The following is a 26,498-nucleotide window of genomic DNA, read 5'->3' as shown; positions in this document are numbered from 1 at the left end:
CAAACAGTTGCTACGCCACTGCCTGAGGGTGATACGGCGTGGTGCGGGACTTCTCAATTTTGTACATACGATGCAACTCCTCCATCACTTTTCCTAAAAAAATCAGGCTCCCTGGTCAGAATGGATTCGCTTCGGACAGCCATAAACTTGAATGAAATATTTGCTGATGTCATGTGCAGCCGACTCGGTGGTCTGATCTCGGGTTGGTATCACGACGGTTAACTTCATGAAGTGGATCCACCATTACTAAACAATATTCATACCCCTGATGGGCCGGCCCGATGGACAGTCTATCATTAGCAGTTTTAGGGGGGGCTGGACGTCACAATAGTCTTTTCCTGACCGAAGTGAGCTCTTTTTTTTTTTTGTGTGCCTCGTTAGCTATCTCTAGTAACAGAGTTTCTGGAACTATGACCTGCCAGGTGGCAACCAGCTCTTTCTGAAGCTGCACATTCCGATGCAGCAATCCATTCTTCATCTGTAAGCGTTCCCATTGCCGAAGAATCCGCAGTGTTTTCGAAGATGGCGTATCTCTCTCTTGAACTAGGAAGACTCTTTGATGTCACCTACTGCCTCAGCAGAGCACGTTCACAATCTTCTTGTTGTAACTGGACCCATTCATCCTGGGATCGCCCCAAGACGCATTTCCAAGTCAAAGCTTGCACCTGCAAAACACAAGCCGCGGAGACACCTTCACATGTTTCTCAACGCAAGCAATGACTAGCTAGGTCTTTCCCCGGGAAGGAACAACCATGGGATGGGCAGTCTCCAATGAAGGAAACCACCTATGCCAAATCATGGTATCCATCCACAGACAGCTGTTTCGGGGTAAAGCCCCCATCCCTTATGGGAAATATGTAAAAATATGCAAAACACAAGCCGCGGAGACACCATCACATGTTTCTCAGCACAAGCAATGACTAACCAGGTTTTTTGCATATTTTTACATATTTCCCATAAGGAATGGGGGCTTTGCTCTAGAATCACTACGTTGAGAAACATGTGATGGTGTCTCTGCAGTGTTGGATGTTAATCTCCATGAGTTCATTCATCCTCATTTTTCACAGTCTTTTACTAGGCATTGCTCCTACTGGCCAGTTTCCTACCCATAATGCTGCAGCAGCCGGGCCGCCAGGCTCCGCGGCCTACATAGCAGCACCCGCGGCCGCCACTGCCTCACTCACGGTTACAGCGGTGGCCTACTCACCGGTACTTGTGGCCGCCTTCGTCCCGTCCTTGACTTCGGTTGTGGCCTGCTCACCGGTACCTGTGGCCACCTCTGCCTGCCGCACTCCATACTGCGGCCTGCCCATCGAGGTACGCGGCCGCGCCGACCCACTCCAGATTGCGGCTTCGGCCGGGTCGCCAGGCTCCGCCGCCTCTGCGGAGCCTTCTGTCGTCTCCACTAGCAGGCCCCAGCTTCTCTGCTCTGCTTCTCGCCGGTCAACAAACCCGGTCCCCTGCCTGCGGTTGGAACTGCAGGAGCTTGGGGCCGGATGGAGCGAAGCCATCGCATCACCAGAGATGAGAGCGCCTACGCCACCACCGGTGGTGGACTGCTGGGCCCCTGCGCTGTCCCCCAGCGGGGACATGGGACCTAAGGCTCCTGTCACTGAACATCTGTGCTGGGCACCCCCAGGGGTCACTGGACCCTGTGGAGAAGGTGCCAATCCCTGCGCAGGGGTGACTGAGGCCGGCTCTGCCCCTGAGACTTTTCTGCCATTTAACGATGCTGTGGCGGCGGAGTTCCCTTTTGGCCCGTGCCAGGGCCTGGTTCCCAAGCAGAGAAATGGCGCGGAACGCGCCATGGAACCACCTTCTTCCCCTTCTACCCCTTTTGACGCATCTCTCAGGAGGGAGATGACCCCTGAGCCCTGGGCAAAAAGAACAGTCGGGGGCCCAGGAACAGTCGAGACATCCCGGGAGCTCCACAGCTGTGGAGTTCCCTGCTGATTGGCGGAACATCGGCCGTCAGGAGATGGCCCAGACAATCGGGATTTCGGTGCACCGTTGTGCAGCCTACAGGACAGTTTCACGTCCAAGATAAGGAAAAATGTTTTTGTTTTCTCCTGATACAGTGGGGATGCATACGGGAAAGTGCTCATGTCAAAGAAAGGGGGAGTACTCATGTTTTGTTTTTGAAAAGTTGTGTTTAAAGAAAAAGTTAAAAAAAAAAAAAAAAAAAAAAAAAGGGGTTACTTATGCTAGTATTAAAATATGGTTAACCGTGTATATATGGTATACAAAAGTTGGTCTGATATGTAATATGTATAAGAACATGCAACAGGTCCCGGGTGCGAGGTGTGACAACGCCGACCATGACTTTTTTTTAAATTGAAGGACAAAGAGATGAAAGATATTGCACCAGACAGTGGTCCTTCAGTCAGGTCCCCGATACCACGGACACCCCAGAAGTATAGGCGAACGCTGACTGACCTGGTAGACGTAAGGCCTCGGTCATGGCGTTCCGGACAGTTGAGGGTGACAGAAGGGGAGAGTAGTGGGAGGTACACGCCGTAGAGTAGTCCGGGTGGACCTAGCCAACCTGAAAGAAGTTGTCATGTGACGTGCGTGCCAGCAGGTAGCTGTAGGCTGCTTGGAGCATGGTGCTCCCGGTTTGGTTCGGCCCCCCCACGTATGGCGGGTTTGGCCCAACAACCGGTCCGACAACAGACAGTGGAAAAGCTTCAGGACAACGAAGGTAGGGAATACGATTGTCGAGGACAACAATAGACAAAGGAAGGGGGAGTGTAGGGAAGGTGAACGGACGGACTTGTCTGTAGGGAGAAGGGACGGTTGGTGCACTGTAGACAGATGTTTGTAATGACAAAATGGAAATGGCTGGGGAAAACGGAAAAGGAGTGCAGTACCTAAGTTTGACCACAAGATGGCAGGAGGGAGCCTGAGAGCAGGACTTGACAGCAGCTTAAGGCTACGAAAACACTTAGTCATGGGGGGCGGGGAGACGGGAACCCAGGAGGGGATTTCTCGAGCAGGGAGATAAATAGGACAGGAGAGGGTTCCAGACGGTTCCAGTCTTGGGAGGAGCTCAGGAGGAGAAGAGACAGTGAAGGAGAACGAACAGTAGTGTAGAGCTCGACCAGGGGACTGAGGAGAAAAGAAGCCAGGGGGGTGGCTCCGACATAAAGAACTGCAGAACAGACGAGGCCCCAGGGGTACCAAACTGACGACAACCTCGGACTGGTGAAGTGCTGGCGGTAGATAGGCTTAGGGCAGCCCCAGTGAAAGAGCCGCGAGGAACGTCACTACGACAGAAGGAAGGTGCAGGTACCGGGCCTGAATACGGAGAGCTGTGGAAGTGCTGCGGTGTATTGCTGTGGTCATCAGGAGGACGGCCAATAAACTCGGACCTGTTGTACCTGAAAATCTGCCTCCATCTTGTCTGTGTCGTATTTGCGCGGTAAGCAGTGGACCACCCCCAATCTGGCCCTTACTACATAGCCACCACTGTCCTGGCAGGGTCTAGGAACCTGGGGATCTCCTGATCTTCTAACTCTTCATCTTTCGCACAGGTTTAGCATGTTTCAACCTGGATAAGGCATCAGCATGACTGTTTTCAGCTCCTCTTTTGTAAGCAATCTTATACCGAAACTTTGGCATTCTGGACACCCATCGTTGCTCCAGAGCTTCGCATTCTCCAAGTGAGCCAACGGGTTGTTGTCGGTGCGCACTAATACCTCGGACCCAGACAAGTATTGCGTGAACCTCTGTCATAGCCCACACCAATGCCAGAAGCTCTAACTTGAAGGAACTGTAATTGTCCGGATTTCGTTCGGAATCATGAAGGGACCAACTTGCATAAGCGATCACCTTCTCTCTCCTGTCCTGTATCTGCGACAACTCAGTCCCAAGTCCATGCAAACTCCTGTCAGTGTGGGAATAAACGGTTGAGAAAAGGCTGCATAAGCCAACACAGGAGATCTGTCCATGCCTTCTTCAGGTTCTGAAAAGCTTTTTCCTGATGCTCCTTCAACCGAATAATCCAGTTCTTTGCCCCGAAGGTACTCCCTTAAGTTGTTCTAGCAGCGGCTTCACTATGCGTGTAAAATTCTTCACAAAACCGCAGTAATACCCAATCAGTTCCTTCCAGGAATTCTCGAACATCTTTCACCGTCTCTGGAGTGGGCCAATCCTGTATCGCAGCAATTTTCTATCGCGATGATTTCACTCCAGCAGAGACCACATGGCGCAAGTACTCAATCTGGTTGTGGAACAAATGGCATTTTTGGGGCTTCACTTTTAGCCCATGTCCTTGAAGGTGACTTAACACCTGTTCTTATCTTTGGCAATGATCCTCACATGAAGCAGCATAGACTATGATGTTGTCTAAATAGATGAGTATAGCTTCAAAGTTCAAATCGCCTAAACACCTCTTCATAAGACGCTGAAAAATTCCAGGAGCATTAGCTAGGTCAAATGGCATTCGATTGAATTCAAGCAGGCCCATGGGTAGTATAAAGGCGGTCTTTGCTCGGCCTTGTTCCAACATCAGTATTTGCCAACAGCCACTGGCGAGATCTATTGTGAAGAATTTAGCATTTCCTAGTGCAGACAAGGATTCTTCAATCCTGGGTAATGGGTATGAATCTCTCACGGTACAGGCATTGAGTTTGATAGTCCACACAATGTGGGGGAATTTGCCGAACAGTCTTATGGGCGTGGTTTTTTCAGTTGGGATCTCGTGTTTGATGACCATAGTGCAGCCAAAATCGTCCTCATGATGAGCAAATACATCTGCATAGCGTCCCAACAGAGCTTCTACCTGCTGCACCTGTGCCTGAGTGAGCTCGGTCATCTTGGCCCGCATCTGCTCCAAAATACATCATCCTTCCTGGATATGCTTGGGCTCCGGCGTCGAGGAGTTTTACAGTCATGGTTCAGGGGTCTCCCTGCTGTACTTTCAGTTGCACAGCCTGAGGTGGAATTACTACTTCAGGCATGCCCATAATCTGAGCTATTTCACATTTGGGAGAAACTGTAATGTCCTGATCGTCCAAATTGACATATCGCACAGGAGCTGTTCTGTCATGCACAATGGCTAATGTATGTGCCACCATGAGTCCCGAGGGAAGTTGCTCTAAAAAAGATGGCTCAATTTGGATCTCTACTCCTTCTAACGGGGTGCAAGCTCAAACAGGCAGAGTGTGTCTCTGCCTCCTCCAAACTCATTCTGCCCCCCCGGGCAGACGGTACAATCACTTATCCTAATGCCCCTCCGTCACTGAAGGACTCTTGAGCTACACGAATCAACTGTTGGAATACTCTCCTCTGGGGGGTATGTGGGCTCCACTGCTTTGGAGTCTCGCCAGAGGGTTTGTTGATAAGGAGACTGCCAAACTCCTTTAACATGTTCATTCCCGGGGTGACTGTCCGCTGCTCACTTCTCCCAGGGTTAGCACCACACCTTTCCGTCCCAGATCCTTTCCACAAACGGAGATTTGCATCCACACCACCCCTGCGACCGGGATGAGAAGTTGGTTGGCAGTCGTCAACTTTATCACTGGACCCCACTCAGGCCGCCTTGCCTCAGGGAAATGTCATCGGAAATGGGCTTTGGGCATCGTAGTCACCTGTGACCCGGTGTCAACCAGGCAACACACTGCTCGACCATCAAATTTGTCCCAGACTAGGGGGCACATTGAGACTAGACTTGTGGGGCTTCCACTACTCCTCTGCATCTGGTCTGGATCCGGGCAGTGTCCCCCAGGCTCGGAGCCCTCTAGTTTTATGGACGACGTGGTTGGATTCTACCCAGTCGTGAACATTCCTGTGCCATATGTCCAATCTAGCCGCAATTAAAGCAGGTGAGGGGTCTCTGTCGACGAAACATTCTAGAATCATGGTGGGAATCTGGGTCTTCCCTGCCTCCTAACGGATTTGACTTGCATCCTGTCAGCTACACCAAGTGTAAGGTACTAGCAGGAACGTGGGATGCTGTGACAAGCAGGAGGCAAAGCAAGAGTTAATGGGTGTTTTATAAACCGTTATCACAGTAGATACTCCACGCAGGGAGAGGTAATATAGATGAACAAGGGGTATACCACAATAGAGCAATAGTAAGAGTTAAAATAAAGGGTTAACTTATCAGTCTGTGATTCCCGGATTGCGGAGGCAGGAAAATCCCACAATGGCGTTCATAGGTGACGCGTGAAGTTCCCGAACTGGTCCCGGAGAAAGGTGAAACACTGTCTCTTAACGGAAGCAAAGTATCCTGGTCTTCTCTCGCGTAGTCTTGTGGTCCTGGAACAAGGTACTGCTCGAGTGGTTATCTGTGGCATCGCGGTTGGTGAAAAAAGTCCCAGAGTGGAGGCCGCAGTCGCGCTTCCTGCTTCAGCGTGCACTGTTTTGTGAGTACTGCGTCATGGGCCAGTAGCGGTCAGAGGTAAGGAATGGTTTTAGTCACATCAGAGACGACAGGAATAGAGGTCTGTGGAGGAACACAGTCTGTATGCGCGGGGGAATGGAAAGCGCAATGCGGGCCTGTCTGCTGGCGTCGGTCTGCGGAGAGGAAGTTGGCCTTCTCCTGTCACACACGCTGTCTTCCAGCCAAAAGCCCTGCTCTGGCGCGCCTTGTCCCTTTTACCTCAGGTCTGCCCTCTGCAGTCAGGTGCAAAGGTCTCTTCCAGTCAGAAAGTCCTTCCCCCAGCTACAATGGTGACCGTTCCGGCCCTGATATGAGAGGGACACTTCCAGCCCGGTCCATCTCCCTACATGCAGGGGCCCTAAGCAGGCTGGGGGCCCACTCACTGTCGAGGACACCGGCACAGAATGGGGGCTCTGTGCCAGAGCCGGTGTGGCTAGTGCCCCCCCACCACTTGCTTTGGACTCCGGCACTTGTGTTACTCGCCTCTCCCTGTTCCACTGCAGCGGTGTCTTCTGACTCTAATGTTCTGGTCAGAGGACATGATGACGTCACTAGTGTGCGCCCCGTGCCCGAACAGTCACAGTGCAGAGAACGAGAAGACGCAGAGGAGTCTTGAGCAGAGCAGCTGCCAGTAAGGAGAGGTGAGGGGAGATATATATATATATATATATATATATATATATATATATATATAATAGAGAGAGATAGATAGAGAGATATATATATATATAATAGAGAGAGATAGATAGAGAGATATATATATATATATATAATAGAGAGAGATAGATAGAGATATATATATATATATATATATAATAGAGAGAGATAGATAGAGATATATATATATATATTTATTAGTTTGACTCCATGTATGGGCCCCATTATGTATGGAGCATCTTGTTGGGATAATTATATATGGGGCCCTTTCTGTTTGGAGCATTATATGGTGCCCATCACATACTGTGTGTTGAATTATATGGGTCCCATTCTGTATGGAGTAATATATGGGGCCCTTCTTATCCTGTATGGAGTATTATATGGGGCTCGTGATAATTTATTGAGTATTACATGGGGCACGTTATACTGTATGGAGCAATATATGGTATCCACTCTGTATGGAGCAATACATGGGACTCATTGTTCTGTATGGTGCATTATATGGGGTCCAGTATTCTGTATGGAGCAATATATGGGGTCCATTGTTCTGTATGGAGCAATGTATGGGGTCCATTGTTCTGTATGGAGCATTATAAGGGGGCCATTGTTCTGTATGGAGCATTATAAGGGGGCCATTGTTCTGTATGGAGCATTATATGGGGTCCATTGTTCTTTATGGAGCATTATATGGGACTCATTGTTCTGTATGGAGCATTATATGGAGTCCATTGTTCTGTATGGAGCATTATATGGGGTCTATTGTTCTGTATGGAGCATTATATGGGTCCGTTCTGTATGGAGCATTATATGGGGTCCATTGTTCTGTATGGCGCATTATATGGGGTCCATTGTCCTGTATGGCGCATTATATAGGTCTATTCTGTATGGAGCATTATATGGGGTCCATTGTTCTGTATGGAGCATTATATGGGGTCTATTGTTCTGTATGGAGCATTATATGGGTCCGTTCTGTATGGAGCATTATATGGGGTCCATTGTTCTGTATGGCGCATTATATGGGGTCCATTGTCCTGTATGGCGCATTATATAGGTCTATTGTTCTGTATGGAGCATTATATGGGGTCCATTGTTCTGTATGGAGCATTATATGGGGTCCATAGTTTTTTTGTATGGAGTAATAAATGGGGCTCGTTGTTTTGTGTGATCAGCATGATCTACTATGGTGAGGTGCCATATAGATAAGTGATTGGAAACAACGTACTGATAAAAGAATATCTTTATTAAATAACAATAGTGTAAAAACAAACTTAAAAAGACAGAGCAGGAAAGCGGGCTCCAAAATGGTGAGGAAAGAAAGCAGCAGCTAGTATTGATAAAGTGCACATTAAAAGAATATAATGCAAACACCATATATAGAAGAACTGGACAAATGTATAGTCCTTAATTTCAAGAATGGGTAGAAAAGGGAGGACTTGGCAAGCAATACAATGTTGCTTTATATGCTAAGTTTTGCGGATGCAATATAAAATGGCTGCCTATGAAGAGAAACACAAGCCCAGGAGAAGAGAGGACAAGGTAAAGTGCTTATGTATTATATGCCATAGAGGCTAATTTCTTTACATCACATGTACCAGCAGATCACAGTAAAAAGCAGGTGTATTGAATGTCAGAGACGTTCAAAATGTTCATATGGTTAAATACCTGCTATAAGACTGGTACTATGAAGGCTGCGCAGTAATGCCAGCTACTGCTAAGGATCCCCATCACCCGACGAGTGCCTTTTCGCAAGATTGCTTCTTCCAGGAGCGCAACCATGAATCATGAATTGTGGTATGTGTTAAAGGGGCCCACTGAAATTTTTTTTTTTTTCCCTGGCGCCCTCAAACCTGGAGCCAGCCCTGAATATGACCAAATGTGTAAGAGACATGCAATTCTATAGTATTGACAGGTACCAGAGGAAGGAGACTCTGGAGAGGACTTACAGTCCTGAAAGGGTCTTCCAGAACTTCCCACAGCCCCTTCTTAGCTGTGGCCATTGGTTTTAATATTTGTCATTATTAAACCATTGCAAATGGCACAAAAGGGTGTACACTATGCACAATGCTGTTTTACTAATTGGCAGAAGATCGGTCCCCACACCTATGGAGAAAAGATATCAAGGAAATGTAATCAGTCCTTGCAGGTTACTGTAAAACAATTGTAGGAGATGGTCCGATGCAGGAGTACAAGAGATGAGGGAATTTGTTCGGATTTTGGCCCCGAATCTGCTTTTGATGTATTCGGGCCATAGTCAAACACTGTTCGTGCTGAATATTTGTCTTATGATCGGTTCTGAACATATTCGGTAATTTCTACTCCCATTGACTCTAATGATATTCGGCTGTGTTTGATGAATATTTCAAAAACAATATTCGATTCCGATTTGTATTTGGAACCGAATCTGAACAAATTCGCTCATCTCTACAGCAGACAAAGCAAAATAGTTGTCACTGACTGAAGACCAAATTTTGTAGTGCAATTTCTATAACTGTTTATAATTTGTAGTAGTGTTTAGACATGGTTTAGGTAACTGTCATACTCCTATTGCTGGCCTTCAGTTCGGTCATTTCACCACTACTTGAGTGTTATAAACACATGGAGAAAGACCAGAATTAGTTGGGCTACCACGTTTTAGGATGCCTGTGTGAACAGACCCTGAATAAAGTGGAATATATGCACGTAGTTGTGGACAATCTACGTTGCGTTCATTCACCTAATGGAAATATAGTGGAAACTGACATTTTGTAAACTGCATGGACTGGTCCTAGATTAGTACCAGTAAAATGAGACATTTGGACACTGGTGTGGAATAACGCTATCCATAATTGTCAATGGTTCTATTCTTTATTTCAGTGTGGAGGTTGGTGTCCGCGTAGAAGCTTATAACTGTGAAGAGTGGACAGAAGGCAAACCACGCCACATTAATAGCGCTTTCCTTATTTACCAAGCCTTTGATTCTAACAAAGAGTATATAATGTTCCCTAGAGTAAAAGCCTCTACAAAGGTTAGTAGCTATGTATACCTGAATGGTTTGGATCGTGTCATCAAACTTTTTTGCCTATATTCATTAGTATAGGAAACTATAAGAAACTTTGTAATGTATCTCTTCAGAGACATATGGTTAATTCTTCTTTTATGAGCCACTTCTCCACTCTGCCTCCTGAACTTTCAATTTATGTTGGTAATAGACTTAAACCTGTATTGCTAAAAACAAGACCGACTGACTGCCAGCTCACTGAGGGATCAGATCACAGCTTCCTATTGAGGCCTATGGAGGAGTGAGGGGAGGGAAGGACCAGAGTGTAAGAAAGGCAGAAAGACATTAGGCCTGAGTCATCAAAGCTTTCACACCAGTATTTTGGAATAAAAAAGCTTTTGAAAAATTGTAGAATGAAGGCACAACTCAGTGTTGCGCCTACATTTTGCAACTTTTGTTGTTTTCACCCAAGTTTCTTTTAACTCCATCAAATTGAATGGAGCTGATGTGGGGCAGGGGATAAGCTGTGACCTGACACCACAGCTCGTCTAATTCTTGGCAAGCTGTGGTGCTGCATACACCAGAAATCTCAATCCAGTCCCTGACTGGAGTATGACTTCTGGCATAAGGAATACCACAGCTTGTCGGGAATTGAGCTGTGTAGTGTCACTCCCCAGCTGTTCCCCTGTCCCACCTCTGCTCAATTTGGTGGGACTAGAAGATACTGGTGTGAAAACAACAATAGAGAAGTTCCAAAATGTTGCAACTTTTTAAAGCAATTTATGCCAGAATTCTGCTGAAGTTATTTTGATGAATCATGGCTTATCTATTTTGTCAATTTCCAGGCCTTATTCACTTGGTAATTTTATTTATTATAATTCAAGGAAAAAATCTGAGGTTATCCCATTTGAACTTAGAACTTTACTCTCAAACGTACAAAGATAAATCCAATGTTCTGCCAGGATACATAAAGATGCCTGCAGTGATAACCTGCATCTCCCTTTCCATTAACTATTTTCTTATCAAAAGATTTTAATTAATACTTAGACCTTTAAAATCCTTCCAAGATCTTATAATAAAAATGGACTACGAAAACTGTGTGTAGACAGTGTTCTGCCTTCATACACATTGACACTGTGTGCAATCTAGCATACAGCATAAACCAACTTCTAGCTTCCAAAATAAGCAGATTGTTCTCTATAGTCTAACTTGTTTGTTGGTGAAGAGTATAGAACATGCGGTAAAACTATAAAGAATACAAACGACATGGGTAAGTATTGGGCAGATGATCACACCGCTAACACAATTACAGGAAGTCTAACAGTGTGATGTAAACTTTTACATAGAAACACACAGGTGTCTAATTACATCTACTGAGCACTTACTGCTGTACAGTTAATAACATCTCTGTAACACTGTGTTGCAAGAAAAGATATTAATCCTACCAGATATGCTTTACCCGGATAACAAACTCCAGTTGGGGAGTTACAGGAGGACAAGTAAACAACGTGTGTCCTATGACATACACAGAAGAAAATGGCATCGCCCTCATCCCAGAATACATTGCTTCAATCCCACATGCATCACTCTGTTAAAGACACAGGCTGTAAAGCTATTTAAGACACAGCTATAAATTCAGCCACCACTAGATGGGTGCTAACTAAACCAGCACATAATACAAACATATTTGCCCTATATTCAGAGGACAGAACAGACCGCCTGAGCCTCGCTCATGTATGCTTGTAAGACCATAATAAAACCAATTAGATCTTAAAGGGGTAATTCGGCTCACCTCATGTCCACATCAGGAGGTGAGAGAAGCGAGCAACATTGCATGTGCAAGCTGTTATCATGCACATATGAATGTGATGTCTCTGGCCTCACTCGCCTTCTAATGTGGAAGTGAGCAGGGCAGAATTACCCCTTTAAGCAAGATTGGCCTCTGTTCATGCTTCTTGGCTTCAAGTCATTACTGAAAAATTGGGAGCAGTGATTGCTTTAATTCAGCTTTGTACCAATTATTAAATTCCCATGCAAGGAGACTGTTACACAAGCATCGCACCATATTATGAGAACATTTCCACATTTAAATAATAATCACATGTTTACACCTGCATTTATTTCAGGATAGCATCAGAAGGTTTCATGGAGCCATTGCACGGAGGAAAATTCGTGTAGCAAGGTAAAAAGTGACTTTTAAAAGGGCTGCCAGCCTTAAAAAACACACTTCCTTACACATTTTAGAATTTCTCACTAATAGAAAAAGTATTCTTTTCAAGATCCCATCTAGTATTTCGACGATCATCTTACTTTGGAGGACACGGCACAACTTGGACAGTGTAATGTCATTTCCCCTGTTGAAGTGATGCAGGGAAATTGATCAATTTTGGAACAGTTACTTCAGAAATTGTAGCTGATGACTGGAGTTCTCTGCACCATTCAGTTATTAGCAAATCACCTGGGGACCATTTTAACTTAAAGGTGGTCCGAAGAAAGCAATGTCCTTTTTACCTTTTGAATTATTTTCAAGTTTATGGTATACTTTGGGGGGGACAACATTTAAGTCCAGCATTTTTTTTTTTTTTTTAAAAGCCACTGGAGTAAATTGCAGCACATCTTTACCTGTACACTAATTTACAGTAAACTTGTTAGACAGTGGGAGGCCACTTATTTTGTGAAAAGTAAAGAGATTGAAAAACATGTGCACCACAATTTGCAATTTAACTTTTTTTTTGTCAAAAAATCTTTGGAAGTTGTTTAATCTCCCACTGTTTCAATTCACTGAAAGGAATAAGAAAAATAGTAATTAAAGCAGAACTTAGGAAGAACTTTCATTCCTGTTTCGTCAGGACAATATCATGTTTGTATAACTTGTTAGTCATCCTACTGCCTGTATATGACCAATAAAAGCTGGTGGTGGTGAATTTCATAGTAGGTTGTGTGAGTTTGTGGTGTTGGTTTGTATTTAAAGTGACCCTCAATTTCTCATATTTAGTCGCCCTACATGGCACCCCCTGTTTTGCCACTTTCCGCTAAGGTAGGCATTCCATTCTCCTTGTTTCAAAGTGGTTGCTACTGTGGGAAGGATGGGTGCAGTGATGAATCTAAAAAACTCCTCCCCTGACTTCCATATCCCACAACATAGGAAAGGTGTGGTTTAGACTTACTACTGCACCCCCATGCATTTGTAGGAAGATGGACCGGGCCAGTGGTGCCTCTCCTGTGCTGGTCCCAGAACTAAAGGGACTGTCACCATTGTTGCAGGGGGGAAGGCATTCACACCTGTACCAACCTTTGCACTGGACTGAAGGGGGCGTGACTGAGATAAAACGGACTGTGCGCGGGAATCGGGGAGACTTGGAAGACTTGGAAGATCACCTGAGGGTCCCCCAGCAGAACAAATTCCCGAAGTTCCTGAAGGCCTTGCACTAGTGGAACCAGACACACCTCCACCCTCCTCCATGCAGCCTGACTCGATCACTCAAGGTAACTCAATTACTCCTTTTGACCTAGGGCGCTCTGAACGGACAACAGCTGGAATACCCCCAATCGATACAATCAGGACCAATTTGTTTGGATGCAAACTGTTCAAGAAGCCATCGGGCCCCAGCGTATTCTACGAAAAACCTTGCCCGTGGAATGGCGAGCGCAAGGAGAGGGGGAATGCAGGAAGATGGACCGGGCCAGTGGTGCCTCTTCTGTGCCGGTCCCGGAACCAAAGGGACTGTCACCATTGTTGCAGGGGGGAAGGCACTGGACTAAAAGGGGGCGTGACTGAGATAAAAGGGGCTGTGCACGGGAACCAGGGAGACTTGGTGGGAAGACAGAGTACGCAGCAGGAGATGGTTAACTCTCGATCCGTGAGACGACTCCTGAATACCGGTTCTCACTGCCATACGCTGCCGCGCATCTCTTCTGACCGTGAAGGCATTGACTGCGTGCCTACACCTACCTCTGAGATAGAATTGACTGCGTGTGCCTTTCTGCAGACCAACATGGGCGAGCGGCCTACCCTTGAACAGCGCTATCAGCCAGAGTCGGCTGGCTTGCATCCCGCCTCCGTCGCTGAACTCTGCGAAACTCCAGCGGAATTAGGACCTCACCCAAGGGAACCTGGACACACCTCTTTCGTCAAGAGACAGTGCCTCGACTACCTTCAGGACCAAGCCAGAGACTTCACATGCTTCCTTCGGCGCCACTGTGTGGCGCCCCTGAGGGTTCAGTTTCCACAGAGGTACTGCACCTCCTCCTGAGTTGTGGTACCCCAACAGTCAGGTTTGGTGGAGACACCTGACCACACTCCAGCACCTACATCCCACACAACATAGTGTAGCAAAGCACCCTTTGGTGGCTCCCTACTTGAAACACGAAGCATGCTGGGAGGCGGGTGGAGTTAGTTGGCACCAAAAGAGCGGGAAGAGTTGAGGATTTAGTCAGTCAGTCTGACAGAGTGAGAAGAGTGAAGATCCCTTGAGTGGGATGGATGAAGGAAGTGCTGCAGCCGACCTCAGAGACCTGGGTCCGCTAGCACAGGAAAGAGGCATTGATGGAAAGCTTGACTCTCTCCATAAGAAGGAAGGATTAGTATGGAACGTAAGGAGAGGAGGACTAAGGATTAGGGTTAGAGCAGAACCCTTCCCAAGTTCACAGCGCAAGGCCGGGGTCTGGTCCCCGAGGTTGTATGGATACTAATGGTCCTGCAGCAGACACCGGAGGAATAGAAGTTGTCACCACTTTATTCCCACACAAGACTTGGGGGCACAACATCAACGATTGTGAGCTGGGACTTGGTAGCAAGGAGTCCCCGAAGCAGGCTACAGCTGTCTGCCGTACAAGTAGAGCTCATAGGAACATCTGACAGGAGGAACTTCAGTATAACTCAGTACTGAGAGTACTTCACTATAGGCGCAAAAGGGAGACGTTCAGAAAAGGCACATATGTTGGCGGAGTGTTGGAAGGGAGTACTTCATCTTGCCTGGAAGTTGGCTGAGCCCCTGACCTGGAGGACACGGCACCGAGGCGGGCACCTGTATGCTCAACAGACTGTGAGTAAAGCTTTGGAACTACGTGCCCTGGTGTCCTCCGCTTATTCCCGTGCCAACCCACTCAGCACTGCTACATCTCTGTGCCAGACACTACACCCTCTTCCTCAACACCTATCCTCTTCATCTACTCTGCCCTGGGACTACAGCCTGCCTGTGGAGGGCTACACCATTATTGCTGCACCACACCATCTGTCCCAGATTATATATCTGCAGCGTCGGCTTAACATCTCCATTGCCGAACACCACAGGTGGCGTCACGAATAAACTTTAATCATCATCCACACGCTCAACACATCCCCCTTTTACAATGGACGCCCAGGGCCACGGACCGGGTCACAGCTACCGTGACATCTCCCATTGAAATCAACGGGCCCGGCTCCGAGTACCCCGCAGCCCTGGGAGGCGACCCAACTGTGGAAGACCAAACCTGCATCGCCCTGAGAACTTCAGTCTGATAACTTTGCCAGTTACTTAGATAACTTTATTGTTCCCCCTGTTTTATGTGTTCTTCCCTCACTCCCTTCATTACCAATACTCTCCCTGCATGGAGTATACCCGGTAATAAATCCCCTTTAACTCTTGATCTGCCTCCTGCTCATCACTGCTTCCTGCATCCCTGTGCTTTCCTAAACACTATCAACAGCCATCTTGGAAATTGAAAGAAAGGAACGCCAGTCTGTGCAGACAAGGCAGCGAGAGGCAAACAGAGGGTGCCATGTAAGCTTGAAAAATGTGTAGCCACTAGTGGTGAGGGTGTGTAGTCTGATAAGGTATTATCCGAGCATGCTCGGGTGTCTTTGGTGTGCTCCAAAAATATGTTCGAGTCCCTGCTTCTGCATGATTTGAGGCTGTTTGACTGCCGCAACACACGCAGGGATTGTGTGTCTGTCTGTTAGGTAATCCATGCATGTGTTGCAGCTGTCGGACAGCTTATCCGAGCACGTTCGCTCATCACTAGTAGTCACCTTTTAGTCTCAGGGTGGAGGGTCTCTTTAAGTGAAGAGCATTTTGAAATCATGTATTTTTTTTTTCGGTCACAGAAAATATATTTTGTCCAACAAACCAGAAAAACCAATCTCCATTCCATGGGACAAATGCAATCAGGTAGGTAAAATTGTGATTGTTGTTTTTTTTTTTTTTTTTTTTACTTTGCGCCGACGTGTACTGATCAGACTATGGTATTCCTCTACTTACCAAGTCATTGTGCTCCTTATTACTTTCTATAGTTTAGTTTTGTAAGGAGTTTAGTGGGTTCCTGTTACGAATGAAAGTACAATCAGGACCTTGGCTTATTAAAGGGGTTGTCCGGGCTTTTCACATAATCTCAGTGCATATCTGGGCTGCAGAATGGTGACAATAAGTAATTTACCTTCTGTCACCAGTTTGCAGGGTTTTCTAGATATCACTCTCTTGCTTCTGAGCAGAACGTCCAGGGAGGGTGTAATGGCATTGAAATGAGAACTGGTTGTTTCCTCCTACTCTAATAAAAACCTGCCCTCTATAGCAACAACCCCACCCTCCATAGCAACATGCCCTCCCCGTCCACATGAACAAGCCCTCCTGACACAGTAACAAATCCTCCCCCTCTAGCAGCCACAGTGCAGAGAGCAGCTGCTCCTCCCCCAGACACACGCTGAACAGTGATCTATGGAAAATGAAGCTCTAGTGAGGTGGGAAAATCGTCCTGTATTCTGGGCCATTCCATGATTACAATACATAGCTCACTCATTATCAGTGATTCCTTCCCTCACTGTCCCAGGCTGCTGGCAGTGATGGGGCTCGGCTGCTGGCAGCAGTGAGAACAGACTGTGTGATGGCCGGTGATGGGGGTCTGCAGCTTCTAATCTGCACAGGGGATGGCAGTCACTGATGTAATCTGTTCTGTGACAAAGTCTCTGCTGTGTGAATGAGACAGCTCTGTGTCACTGATGTCTTCACACAGCAGCAGATTTGGTGCAGTGTGTGTGAAGCTCCAGTGACCAGCATCACCCACTGCCCACTCATTGGCTGGCAGTAAACTGCACCAGCACTCATCTTTATCATCATTCCAGCATTGGAAAGAACACAGCAGTGATCCTGTATTTGTGAAAGCAGAACAATCTACATCACATCCACAATGGTAATAGGGCCATCACATGTTCCATGCCATACTCCTTGTAGATAATTGTATATTGTGTAATGAAAACTATATATAGCACCTAATGCAAGTCTATAGTAGATATGTGTATAATATATATACTAGATGTGAGACCGATGCTATTGCATCAGGAGGGCAGTGATGTCACAATGGGGTGAGCTCTGTGGAGCGGTCTTTCACCCTGTCAGCTCTCTTCTTCCTGTGCTGTCTTCTCCCCTCATGTGCTCTCTCCTTTGTGCTGTCTCCCCCTGTGTGCTCTTCCCCTGTGCTGTCTTCTCCCCTCTGTGCTCTCTCCACCTTGATGTCTTCTTCCTTCTATGCTCTCATCCCTGCAGGGCTCACACTATAGATTGTTGCTGGCTGTATACACTATAGACACTGCTGCAGGCTGTATATCCAATAGATGTCTGCTGCAGGCTGAATACAGAATAGATGGCTGCTGCAGGCTGTATACCAAATAGACATGCTCACACATACACTGCACCAAATCTGCTGCTGTGTGAAGCCATCAGTGACACAGAGCTGTCTCATTCACACAGCAGAGGCTTTGTCACAGAACAGATTACATCAGTGACTGCCATCCCCTGTGCAGATTAGAAGCTGCAGACCCCCATCACCGGCCATCACACAGTCTGTTCTCACTGCTGCCAGCAGCTGAGCCCCATCGCTGCTAGCCCAAGCCCCATCACTGCCAGCAGCCTGGGACAGTGAGGGAAGGAATTACTGATGAGTGAGTTATGTATTGTAATCATGGAGTGGCCCAGAATACAGGACGATTTTCACTCACTAGAGTTTCACTTTCCATAGATCACTGTTCAGTGTGTGTCTGGGGGAGGAGCAGCTGGGTGGTTCTGCTCTCTGCACTGAGGCTGCTACCGGGGGAGGATTTGTTACTTTGTGAGGAGGGCTTGTTCATGTGGACGGGGAGGTTCTCATTTCATTGCCAGAACACCCCCCCTTTGGACGTTCTGCTCAGAAGCAAGAGAGTGATATCTAGAAAACCCTTCAAACTGGTGACAGAAGGTAAATTACTTATTGTCACCATTCTGCAGCCCAGATATGTACTGAGATTATGTGAAAAGCCCGGACAACCCCTTTAAAGAGATTTGTTTTCTGCTGTTTCTACTTCAGGCCTATCTTGGTTACAATAATGTTGCCACACTTGTGTTCTTGGCCTCCGGTGATGGATGGGAACTGACCAGCACAAAGAAAAATGTAAGTTCTTCAATTCAAATTAGATATGGGCGCTGTGTCCGCCAGTGGTAAGCACCATTAATTTTTGGACCACAAAACTAAGGTTGGAGGCTATTACAGCTTTGCCTATCCAGTCCTGCAGGGAACTTATGACTTGGTTTCGTGTGGACCAGCACCGAGACACTGCTTTATAACTTGAAACTAGAGCCTGATAAACTGAGACATTTCAGGGTTGGTTTTAAGACTCTCTCATTTCATAACATTTCTTTGTGTATCACCACCTATACATATACAAGCATGGTGAAAGCTAACTGTTTTGTTACCTTCATTTTAAGGCTTATTTCATTAAAATAAATGTTTGCTTATAAGAATTCAATATCCATGATATTCTTCTAAAGTTCAACAGTGCCCCCTAGTGTTACCTATAAGTCCTCATCTTCTTCAAATGCAGTCATCTGTTTACCTGCAAATTTTGCAGAAGTGGAGACATTGTGCATGCAGTAATGAAGATGCCACCAAAGTTGGTTTATGGTGTCATTCCTGAGATGTGTACAAGATATACGAAAGTGTCAGTGCCGCGAGATTAAAAAAGCACATTGTGGTTGACTGTGCAAAAACTGATAAAGATAAGATATTTGTCACAACCGTGAACACAATGAATCCTTAAGGTGGTTGGCCTCTGTTCACATGTCTGCTTGTATTTCTACTTTGATCCATTTGAGGAGCTGAAAAAATGAAAACCTGTCAATTACAGGAACATTTAGTGGAATGTATTTTTTTCATAAAATGTCTTCTGTTTGCATCTCTTCTGTCAGTTTTTAAAAAGGACCAAACAACTTGGTCTGCACCATTATTTTTTTTGATTAACAAACAAAACAAAACTGAATTGCGGAAGTAATGAATGAAAACTGCAAGGTCTGTAGTCATAACACACAGTTATTGATTATGCTTTCCCCGTTAGCGCCACATGTTCCAAGCAAACTATAGGTGTTCAGACGAGACGACTAGTAAGGAAATGATCCCTTCAAAATGTAATAAAAACGGATCACAACGTATACCAAATTTTGTTTTTAAGTATCGGCACAAAATTGGTGTTCAAACGAAGTACCAGTGCTCTGTGCCCCCTTGACGTGCCCAAACATTTCAGTGCACCTTCCCACTTACTTGGCTTCCCCTCTTTCTCTGTTCCTCCTCTGTTTTGATTGACAGCCCTTGTAGAGGCAGAGATGGCGGCACTGTGCGGATCAATAGTGTTCATTGTTGCAACAAATCACACATTATGAAGAAAATGTAAAAAGGCTGTTTTCAGGTTTGACAGGTATCCCAAACGCTGGGATCCCTTCTGATCACGAGAACTAGGCCTTTGAAGATCCCCCATGGAGCGGTGTCAATCATGCACACAGCTGCTCTATTCATTCTCAAGTACCATTAACCCCTTAAGGACCTCTGAGTTTTGGTTTTGCATTTTCATTTTTTTGCTCCCCTTTTTCCCCAGAGCCATACCTTTTTTTTTTTTTTTTTTTTTTTTTTTTTTTTTTTTTTTTTGTCAAAATGGTCGTGTGGGCTTGTTTTTTGCTTATGTTTTTAATGATACCATTTTTGTTCAGATACAATCTTTTGATTGCCCGTTATTGCATTTTAATGCAATGTTGTGGCGACCAAATAAAGTAATTCTGGCCTTTTTGAATTTTTTCTCATTACGCTGTTTAGTGATCGGGCGATTCTTTACGCGGCGATACCAAATATGTGTGCTTGATTTTTTATTTTGAATGGGGTGAAAGGGGGGGGTGATTTGAACTTTGTTTTTTATATTTTTTATAAATCGTCTCTGCTACATTCAGGCGATGATCAGATTGCCTGTATGTAGCAGAACTGCTAACTTGCTATGAGTGCCGACAACCGAGCGGCGCTCGTATCAATCCGGCAGTGACAACCATAGATGTCTGCAGGAGGCCTCTGGCTGTCAATCCAACCCATCGGTGACCCGCGATCATGTGACACGGGTCACCGATGGGCAGACTTCCAGCGCGATTGCCAGAACTGCATGTTAAATGACGCTGTCAGTTTGATAGTGGCATTTAACTGGTTAATAGCAGCGGGTGGATCTTGATTCCACCCACGGCTGTTCTGGGCACATGTCATCTGTTTAAAACAGCTGACATTTGGCGGGAAAGATGTGGGCTCATTGATGTCAGAAAGGAGTTAAGAATGAATGGGTCTTCGGAATACCAATTCTGACAATTGGCTGGGGGGGGTAAGCTTTTGGACCCTCAGTGATCAGGTAGTTATTCCTCATCCCATGGATAAGAGATTACATTCAAACCTAAATACACCGGGGCTCTCATGTGGTTAGTGTGACACGTGAACCCGGCGCCCAATCGGAGCTTGTTACGGTCTCCACCTTCGGACGAATTGAACATGAAGAGGATGTCCAGGCTGCGGCTGATCTACAAATTGAACATGAAGAGGAAGTCAGAAGTCTGGGGTAGTGATCCAGCTCTGATAAACCGCCAGGTTCAGAGGTCCCAACAACCGCACAAGAGCCCCGTGTAGAGCAATTGTTGACACCGTAGGAACAGTGCCAGTACGGGATGCAAGTTTAAGCTTTTTTTATTTTAGCGGGGCCAAGGTATGGGGTATGAGAAGGAGTGGTCTTAGTAGTGGACAATCCCTTTAAGGGCAACAACCTGCACTTGTGTGTAGAGGGTTATGCAGATATATAGCATACAGCTGAGCCAAACATATTAATTACTGAATCTAGGACAAATGAATTTGGGGGCATTTCTCCTAACACTTCGTTCTTGGGATACCTAGAAATACAGTGACCTTGTCATAGATCCTTTATTGCCTCAACTTTTTTTTGCATTTTTTTTCAGATCCAGGTATTTACACATGAAGAAAATGACATTTTGACACTAAAAATTGAAATGCAGGTGAAGGTTCAAGCTAGTCAGGCTTATCTGCTGCTATCGGACTTTGGGCTGCGGCCTCGCTGGGATGTGCACTACTTGTAAGAATGTATTTTATTCTATCACTTTTTATTTCATATCTATCACTTCTGTAATGTTCTGTCATCGTGAGGGAAAGACTCAGTTTGCTGCCCTATCCCTGTATGTCATGGCCAGCATGGTGTGGTTTATTATTGCACACACCACCATCACTCCTATAGAAGAGAGCTGAGATGCAATTTCAGACACAACCCATGGGATGGCATAGTGCAGCTTCTGAAAGATGGCAGCTCATATATACCCTATAAAAAGCTGGTGGCTTTAATAGGTCACTAGGCAGGTCCTGTATGAAGCTGGTTAAATTATCAGCTTTAGAGCTTATACAGATATCTGAGGACCTATGTCCAATCACTGACCACAATGCATGGACTGGTTGCGGGGTTTCCGGCCCAAGCGTGATTGCCTCATAGAAATATGTGAAGTTGTCATGCTCGGGTAAGGAGATCCACGGCCAGTCTATGCATTGTGGTCTGTGATTGGACCGAAATTATGAACGTCTGCATGAGCTCTTACTTTTACAGGGTTTTATATGTTCCTCATTATTTTTTTATTTTCGGTATATACAGTATTTTAGTTTAGTTTTTTGCTTTTTTTGTTGATTGTAGAAGCTGTGATATTCTAGAATCTGCAGGTGATGATGACAAAATATTTTATGTAACCTGCCCACCTGTAAAGCAAAGCAAGACTAGAGATTTTGTGCTGCTAATGTCCAGGAGGTATCCATGTAAAAACGGGTGAGTTATACATTTTCTTCATCATGGATTTTGGGGAAAAAAAAAATCATCTGCTGTGATGAAAATGGGATTAGTTAAATGACAAGGCAAGAAAAGAGTTACTGGAATGTAGGAAAGCTGCCTCTGGTCATACATTACCCCTGGTACAACCACCATGAGATCTATATGTCCTAGAGGGGCATATAGATAAGACTTGTTGGATGATGAGCTTCACCATGGCAGTCCGCCATAACCTATACTAATCACCCCTTGCCGGCAGTAATCCCATCTTTTGACATGGTGGTGGGGGGGATGGAACGGTTTCCGCTGCAGATAGGCAATATCTATCTGCGGCCACTATACAGTCGACGGAGCTGTGCGGTGCATCTCCGTTACTGAGCAGTTCCGGCCACTGCCAACACCAGTAACAGCTGATTGGTGGGGGTGAAGGGTGTAGCACCCCCAATGATCAGACATTGATGACCTATCCTAAGTCGCAGACAACCTCTTTAATATGTAAATAACTGAAAAGTACGTTCTACCAAACAGATTTCTTGGGCTATGTCCGCACAAGTATTTCTTGTGAACCTCCCACAGTGATATTAGAGGTTACTACTGCTGCAGAGTTCTGTGTGAAGAAGGTGCTGGGGAGATCAACATTTCACCCTCTGCATTACAAAAAATGAAATTCGCACTGACATCCGCAACATAAACTTGCATTTTGTCTCAAACCCACCACTCTGCTCTGATTGATTTACACACCCAATATTTTTACAGTCTGTGCATGAGATTTCTTAAAATCGGACCCTATGCGAGCATTATAAAGCACAGATTTTCCACAAGGAAATCCGCTACATGGCAACATAGACTTCTTGGGTCACCTCTGTAAGGCTATCATTTACTTGGAGGGCACAAATTAATCCAATGGACTAGAGTTGAGCGACTTTAGTCGGATCGGGTTTCATGAAACAAAATTCGTTTCAGATGAAACTGGTCCGACTAGGGCAAAAAAAGTCGGCGTTTCGTCTGAAACCCGACCCCAATGCAAGTCAATGAGGAATAAAAGTCGGCATTGAGGGGATGAATTTCATCCCCTCAATGCCTACTTTTATTCCCCATTGACTTGCATTGGGGTCGGGTTTCAGACGAAACGCCGACTTTTTTTGCCCTAGTCGGACCAGTTTCATCTGAAACGAATTTTGTTTCATGAAACCCGATCCAACTAAAGTCGCTCAACTCTACAATGGACCCTACAGTGCCTTTGAAAAGTATTCATGCCCCATGAACGTTTCTGCAATTTTTCACGTTACACCCACAAACTTAAATGTATTTCATTGGGATTTTATGTGATATACCAATACTATAGTATTTGTGAAGTGTAAAAGGCAATGCTACATGGTTATCTAATTATCTTCAAAATAGAATTGTGAAAATTTTGACATGCATTTGTATTCAGCCCCCCTGAGTCAATGATTTTGTAGGACCACCTTTAGCTCCAAGTACTGGTGCAAATCTTTTAGGGTATATGTCTACCAGCTTTGCAAATGTAGAGGCTGACATTTTTGCCCATTCTTTGCAAGCTAGCTATAGCTCACCGAGATTGTCACCATCCAATCTGCGAACAGCAATTGTCACTTCTTGCCACAGATTCTCAATGAGATTTATGTCTGGACCATAACTGGGCCATTCACACACATCAATATGCTATTGTGTTTGATCTTTAATGTTCTCAAACAAACCTCTGAAGTCTTCACAGAACAGCGGTAGTTATACTTAGAAAAAATTACACCCAGGTGGACTCGAGTTACTAATTGTTACTTCTGGAAGCAATTGGTCACTCAATATTTTGTTTAGGGGTATCAGACTGCAGGGGGGCTGAACCCATATGCTTGTCAGCATCTTCAGATTTATAGTTTTAAAATAATAACAAAAAAATAATGGATCATTTTATTTTATAATTCACAAATAATTGCTACTTGTTGTTGGTATATCACATAAAATCCCAATAAAAAAATTTAAGTTTGTGCGTTTAACACAAAAAAAAGTGTGAAGTTCACAGGCTATAAATACTTTGAAACGTCACTGTATCTTGCCTGATACTGTAAAATAAGCAGATTCTGGTAGGAAGGATTTGAGCTTGTTTGCATTTATTACTAAAAACCCCATGTATACTTTAGACAATATCAGCGGATTAACTGACCATGTTGAGGAAAGAGAAGGGTCCAGTCTGTTGAATTTCACTGGACCATCCTTTTTGTTAGGTGCCAATATATGCGGTTGCCAGGTGCCCAAATAGAGCACACAAAAGTGATCAGCTGAACAGAGTATAGGCGAAGAAATGGAGGTAGAGGTTAGCTGGGCAAAAATTTGGACCACAGCCATCTAATGTGTATACGGGCTAAATTCTTGCAAAAATTATGAAACCAGATTAGTAGTCCCATTTTCACAAATAGATAATAGTAGCCATGTTCCTCATTGGTATTGCCTATCTTTCAGAGATCCTTATGTGGTTGCCATGAGATCGGTAACATTGGCCAGTTGTCCGCCCTCAGTCCAGTACCTGAGAAGTGAGGTGCAGTGTGCAGGGTTCCTCATCCACCAGCAGAACCATGATGAATGTCAGGTAACAAAGATCATAATCTAGATGTCAATTTGATCATTTTATTCTACCATCTTCCCACTTTTAAAAGCGATTAACTCACTTCCAGATATTAATGGAGGAGATTGAGGTACTTGTGGGGGTCTTCCATTCTAGATCCTTATCAGTCAGTTTCTTGTTCTGGAAAATATCTATGGGCAGCACATGGATTTCCCTGTGTAATGTGTCATTTCACAGTGGTGAAGCTGCAGAGAAGTCACACTGCCAGATTCTGACCGTTTACAGCCAAGTATTGGCGATGCCAGCAGAATCTTTGTGAGACGGGTCCATGACGACAAGACGGAGCACCTTTTAGTACCTCTCCAAGTCCTTTAAAGAGCCTGTCATATAAAAAATGCTTGGAAATATGGGCTTAATCTTCAGGTTAATAGTGTTCTGAAGCTGCCGGGACAGAGACCCGCTGCCGGGACAGAGACCCACTGCCGGGAAGAAATGAACTTTATTCCTCCGGGCAGCCTCATGCTTTCAGTCGTAGGATTGGGCCAGCGCAGTTTGTATTAACAAACTCAGTTAGTTAGTGATGCCTGAAACCATGCCCCAAGACGGACTGACACCTGACTGTTGGCAAAAAAATGTTTTTGGTTTTTTTTTGAGCAGTTTGCTCTGCACATGCGCTAAAAAGGTTGATGTGCAGTATAAAATATAAAGGTGATGGGAAATTACCGTAGGAGCCTTCATTTCCAACTCATTCCCCCTGCTAAGCGCGCTTCTCACTGTCCACTAGCACAGCAGATATTTCCCTCCATTCTGCTCCCAATTGTGAAATCTTTGCCCTCTTCTTGAATCGTCCATGTGCGTGCTGCCAGCTGCCCACCTCACTGATGGGCTCTTTGAGGGTTTCAATATGTTTTCGTTTGGTTTATCAATTGTGACTGGAGTGTGGTGATTATTTTTATGTATGTCTGGAATTTGAGCAAACCTTGTGACATTTTTAGTGGAACATGTGACTATTTGTGCTAATAATTTGGAAAACCGGTTGACGACAAATTTCGTCTTTATGAATGACGCAAACAATTTTGACAAGTTTAGTTAAAAAAAAAAAAAGTAAAGATAAAGTCAACAAATGCTAAAAGATAAGAAAGTGATAGTCACAATGAGTTTTTCAAAAGTCACAATTGATGAACCTGCCCAAAACATCTGAAAATACTAAACCCTGCACACAGTGACAAAAATAAAGAGGGGAAAAAGCATAAAATGTACTTTATTCTTTTAAATTTGCACTTTTTTTTTTTTTAAAGCGTAAATGAAAAACATCAAAAACTAGACAAAAAAGTGGAATTATGTTAAATGATCAGGCCTTTGTCTTCTTTCTTTGTACATATGATGGCGCCACCTGAGTTTTAGTTGGCACTGGTTATCGCAATACAGAAAGACTTTGCAAAGCTGCATGGTTGAAATCTTCCTGCGCTATCAGCGTCAGCTGCTGAATGTAGCAGAGCTGAATATGTACAGTAGCTGAAGTCTTCCTGTGTTGTGATAACTTGCTGGCTCCAGATAATGCAACAGGTTTACTGGCAAAAATGTGCCATCGTAACGTATGCCAACTCACAGGCCTGTCACTGAAGCGGACAAAGTTGTACTCCATTATTATTTGCGGTGTTACATAGGACTGCAAGCAATATCTACTGGATTATCTGGTATCCCAGATGTTGCCTGCCAGTCCTATGTAATGCCATAGATTACATTATCTGTCGTCACTGATATCTGTGCGTTACGTAGGACG

General features: G+C 45.1%; 1 protein-coding gene across 2 annotated transcripts in view; it reads left to right on the top strand.

The window, feature by feature from the left end:
* Nucleotides 1–26,498, top strand: part of ACOT12 (acyl-CoA thioesterase 12) — a 76,004-nt gene that overhangs the window by 46,890 nt on the left and 2,616 nt on the right. For both annotated transcript variants that reach the window (XM_073582057.1, XM_073581971.1), the window contains 7 exons: nucleotides 9,896–10,046; nucleotides 12,146–12,201; nucleotides 16,105–16,168; nucleotides 18,333–18,416; nucleotides 21,272–21,405; nucleotides 22,009–22,137; nucleotides 24,613–24,739. In XM_073582057.1, coding sequence (XP_073438158.1) covers nucleotides 9,896–10,046; nucleotides 12,146–12,201; nucleotides 16,105–16,168; nucleotides 18,333–18,416; nucleotides 21,272–21,405; nucleotides 22,009–22,137; nucleotides 24,613–24,739 — 745 coding nt within the window. The remainder of the gene's footprint in view (nucleotides 1–9,895; nucleotides 10,047–12,145; nucleotides 12,202–16,104; nucleotides 16,169–18,332; nucleotides 18,417–21,271; nucleotides 21,406–22,008; nucleotides 22,138–24,612; nucleotides 24,740–26,498) is intronic.

The sequence above is a fragment of the Dendrobates tinctorius genome, unplaced genomic scaffold (assembly GCF_039654945.1).
Source record: "Dendrobates tinctorius isolate UK_male_01 unplaced genomic scaffold, ASM3965494v1 ptg000003l, whole genome shotgun sequence".
Lineage (NCBI taxonomy): Eukaryota > Metazoa > Chordata > Amphibia > Anura > Dendrobatidae > Dendrobates > Dendrobates tinctorius.
This window is presented reverse-complemented; position numbering and strand designations above follow the sequence as displayed.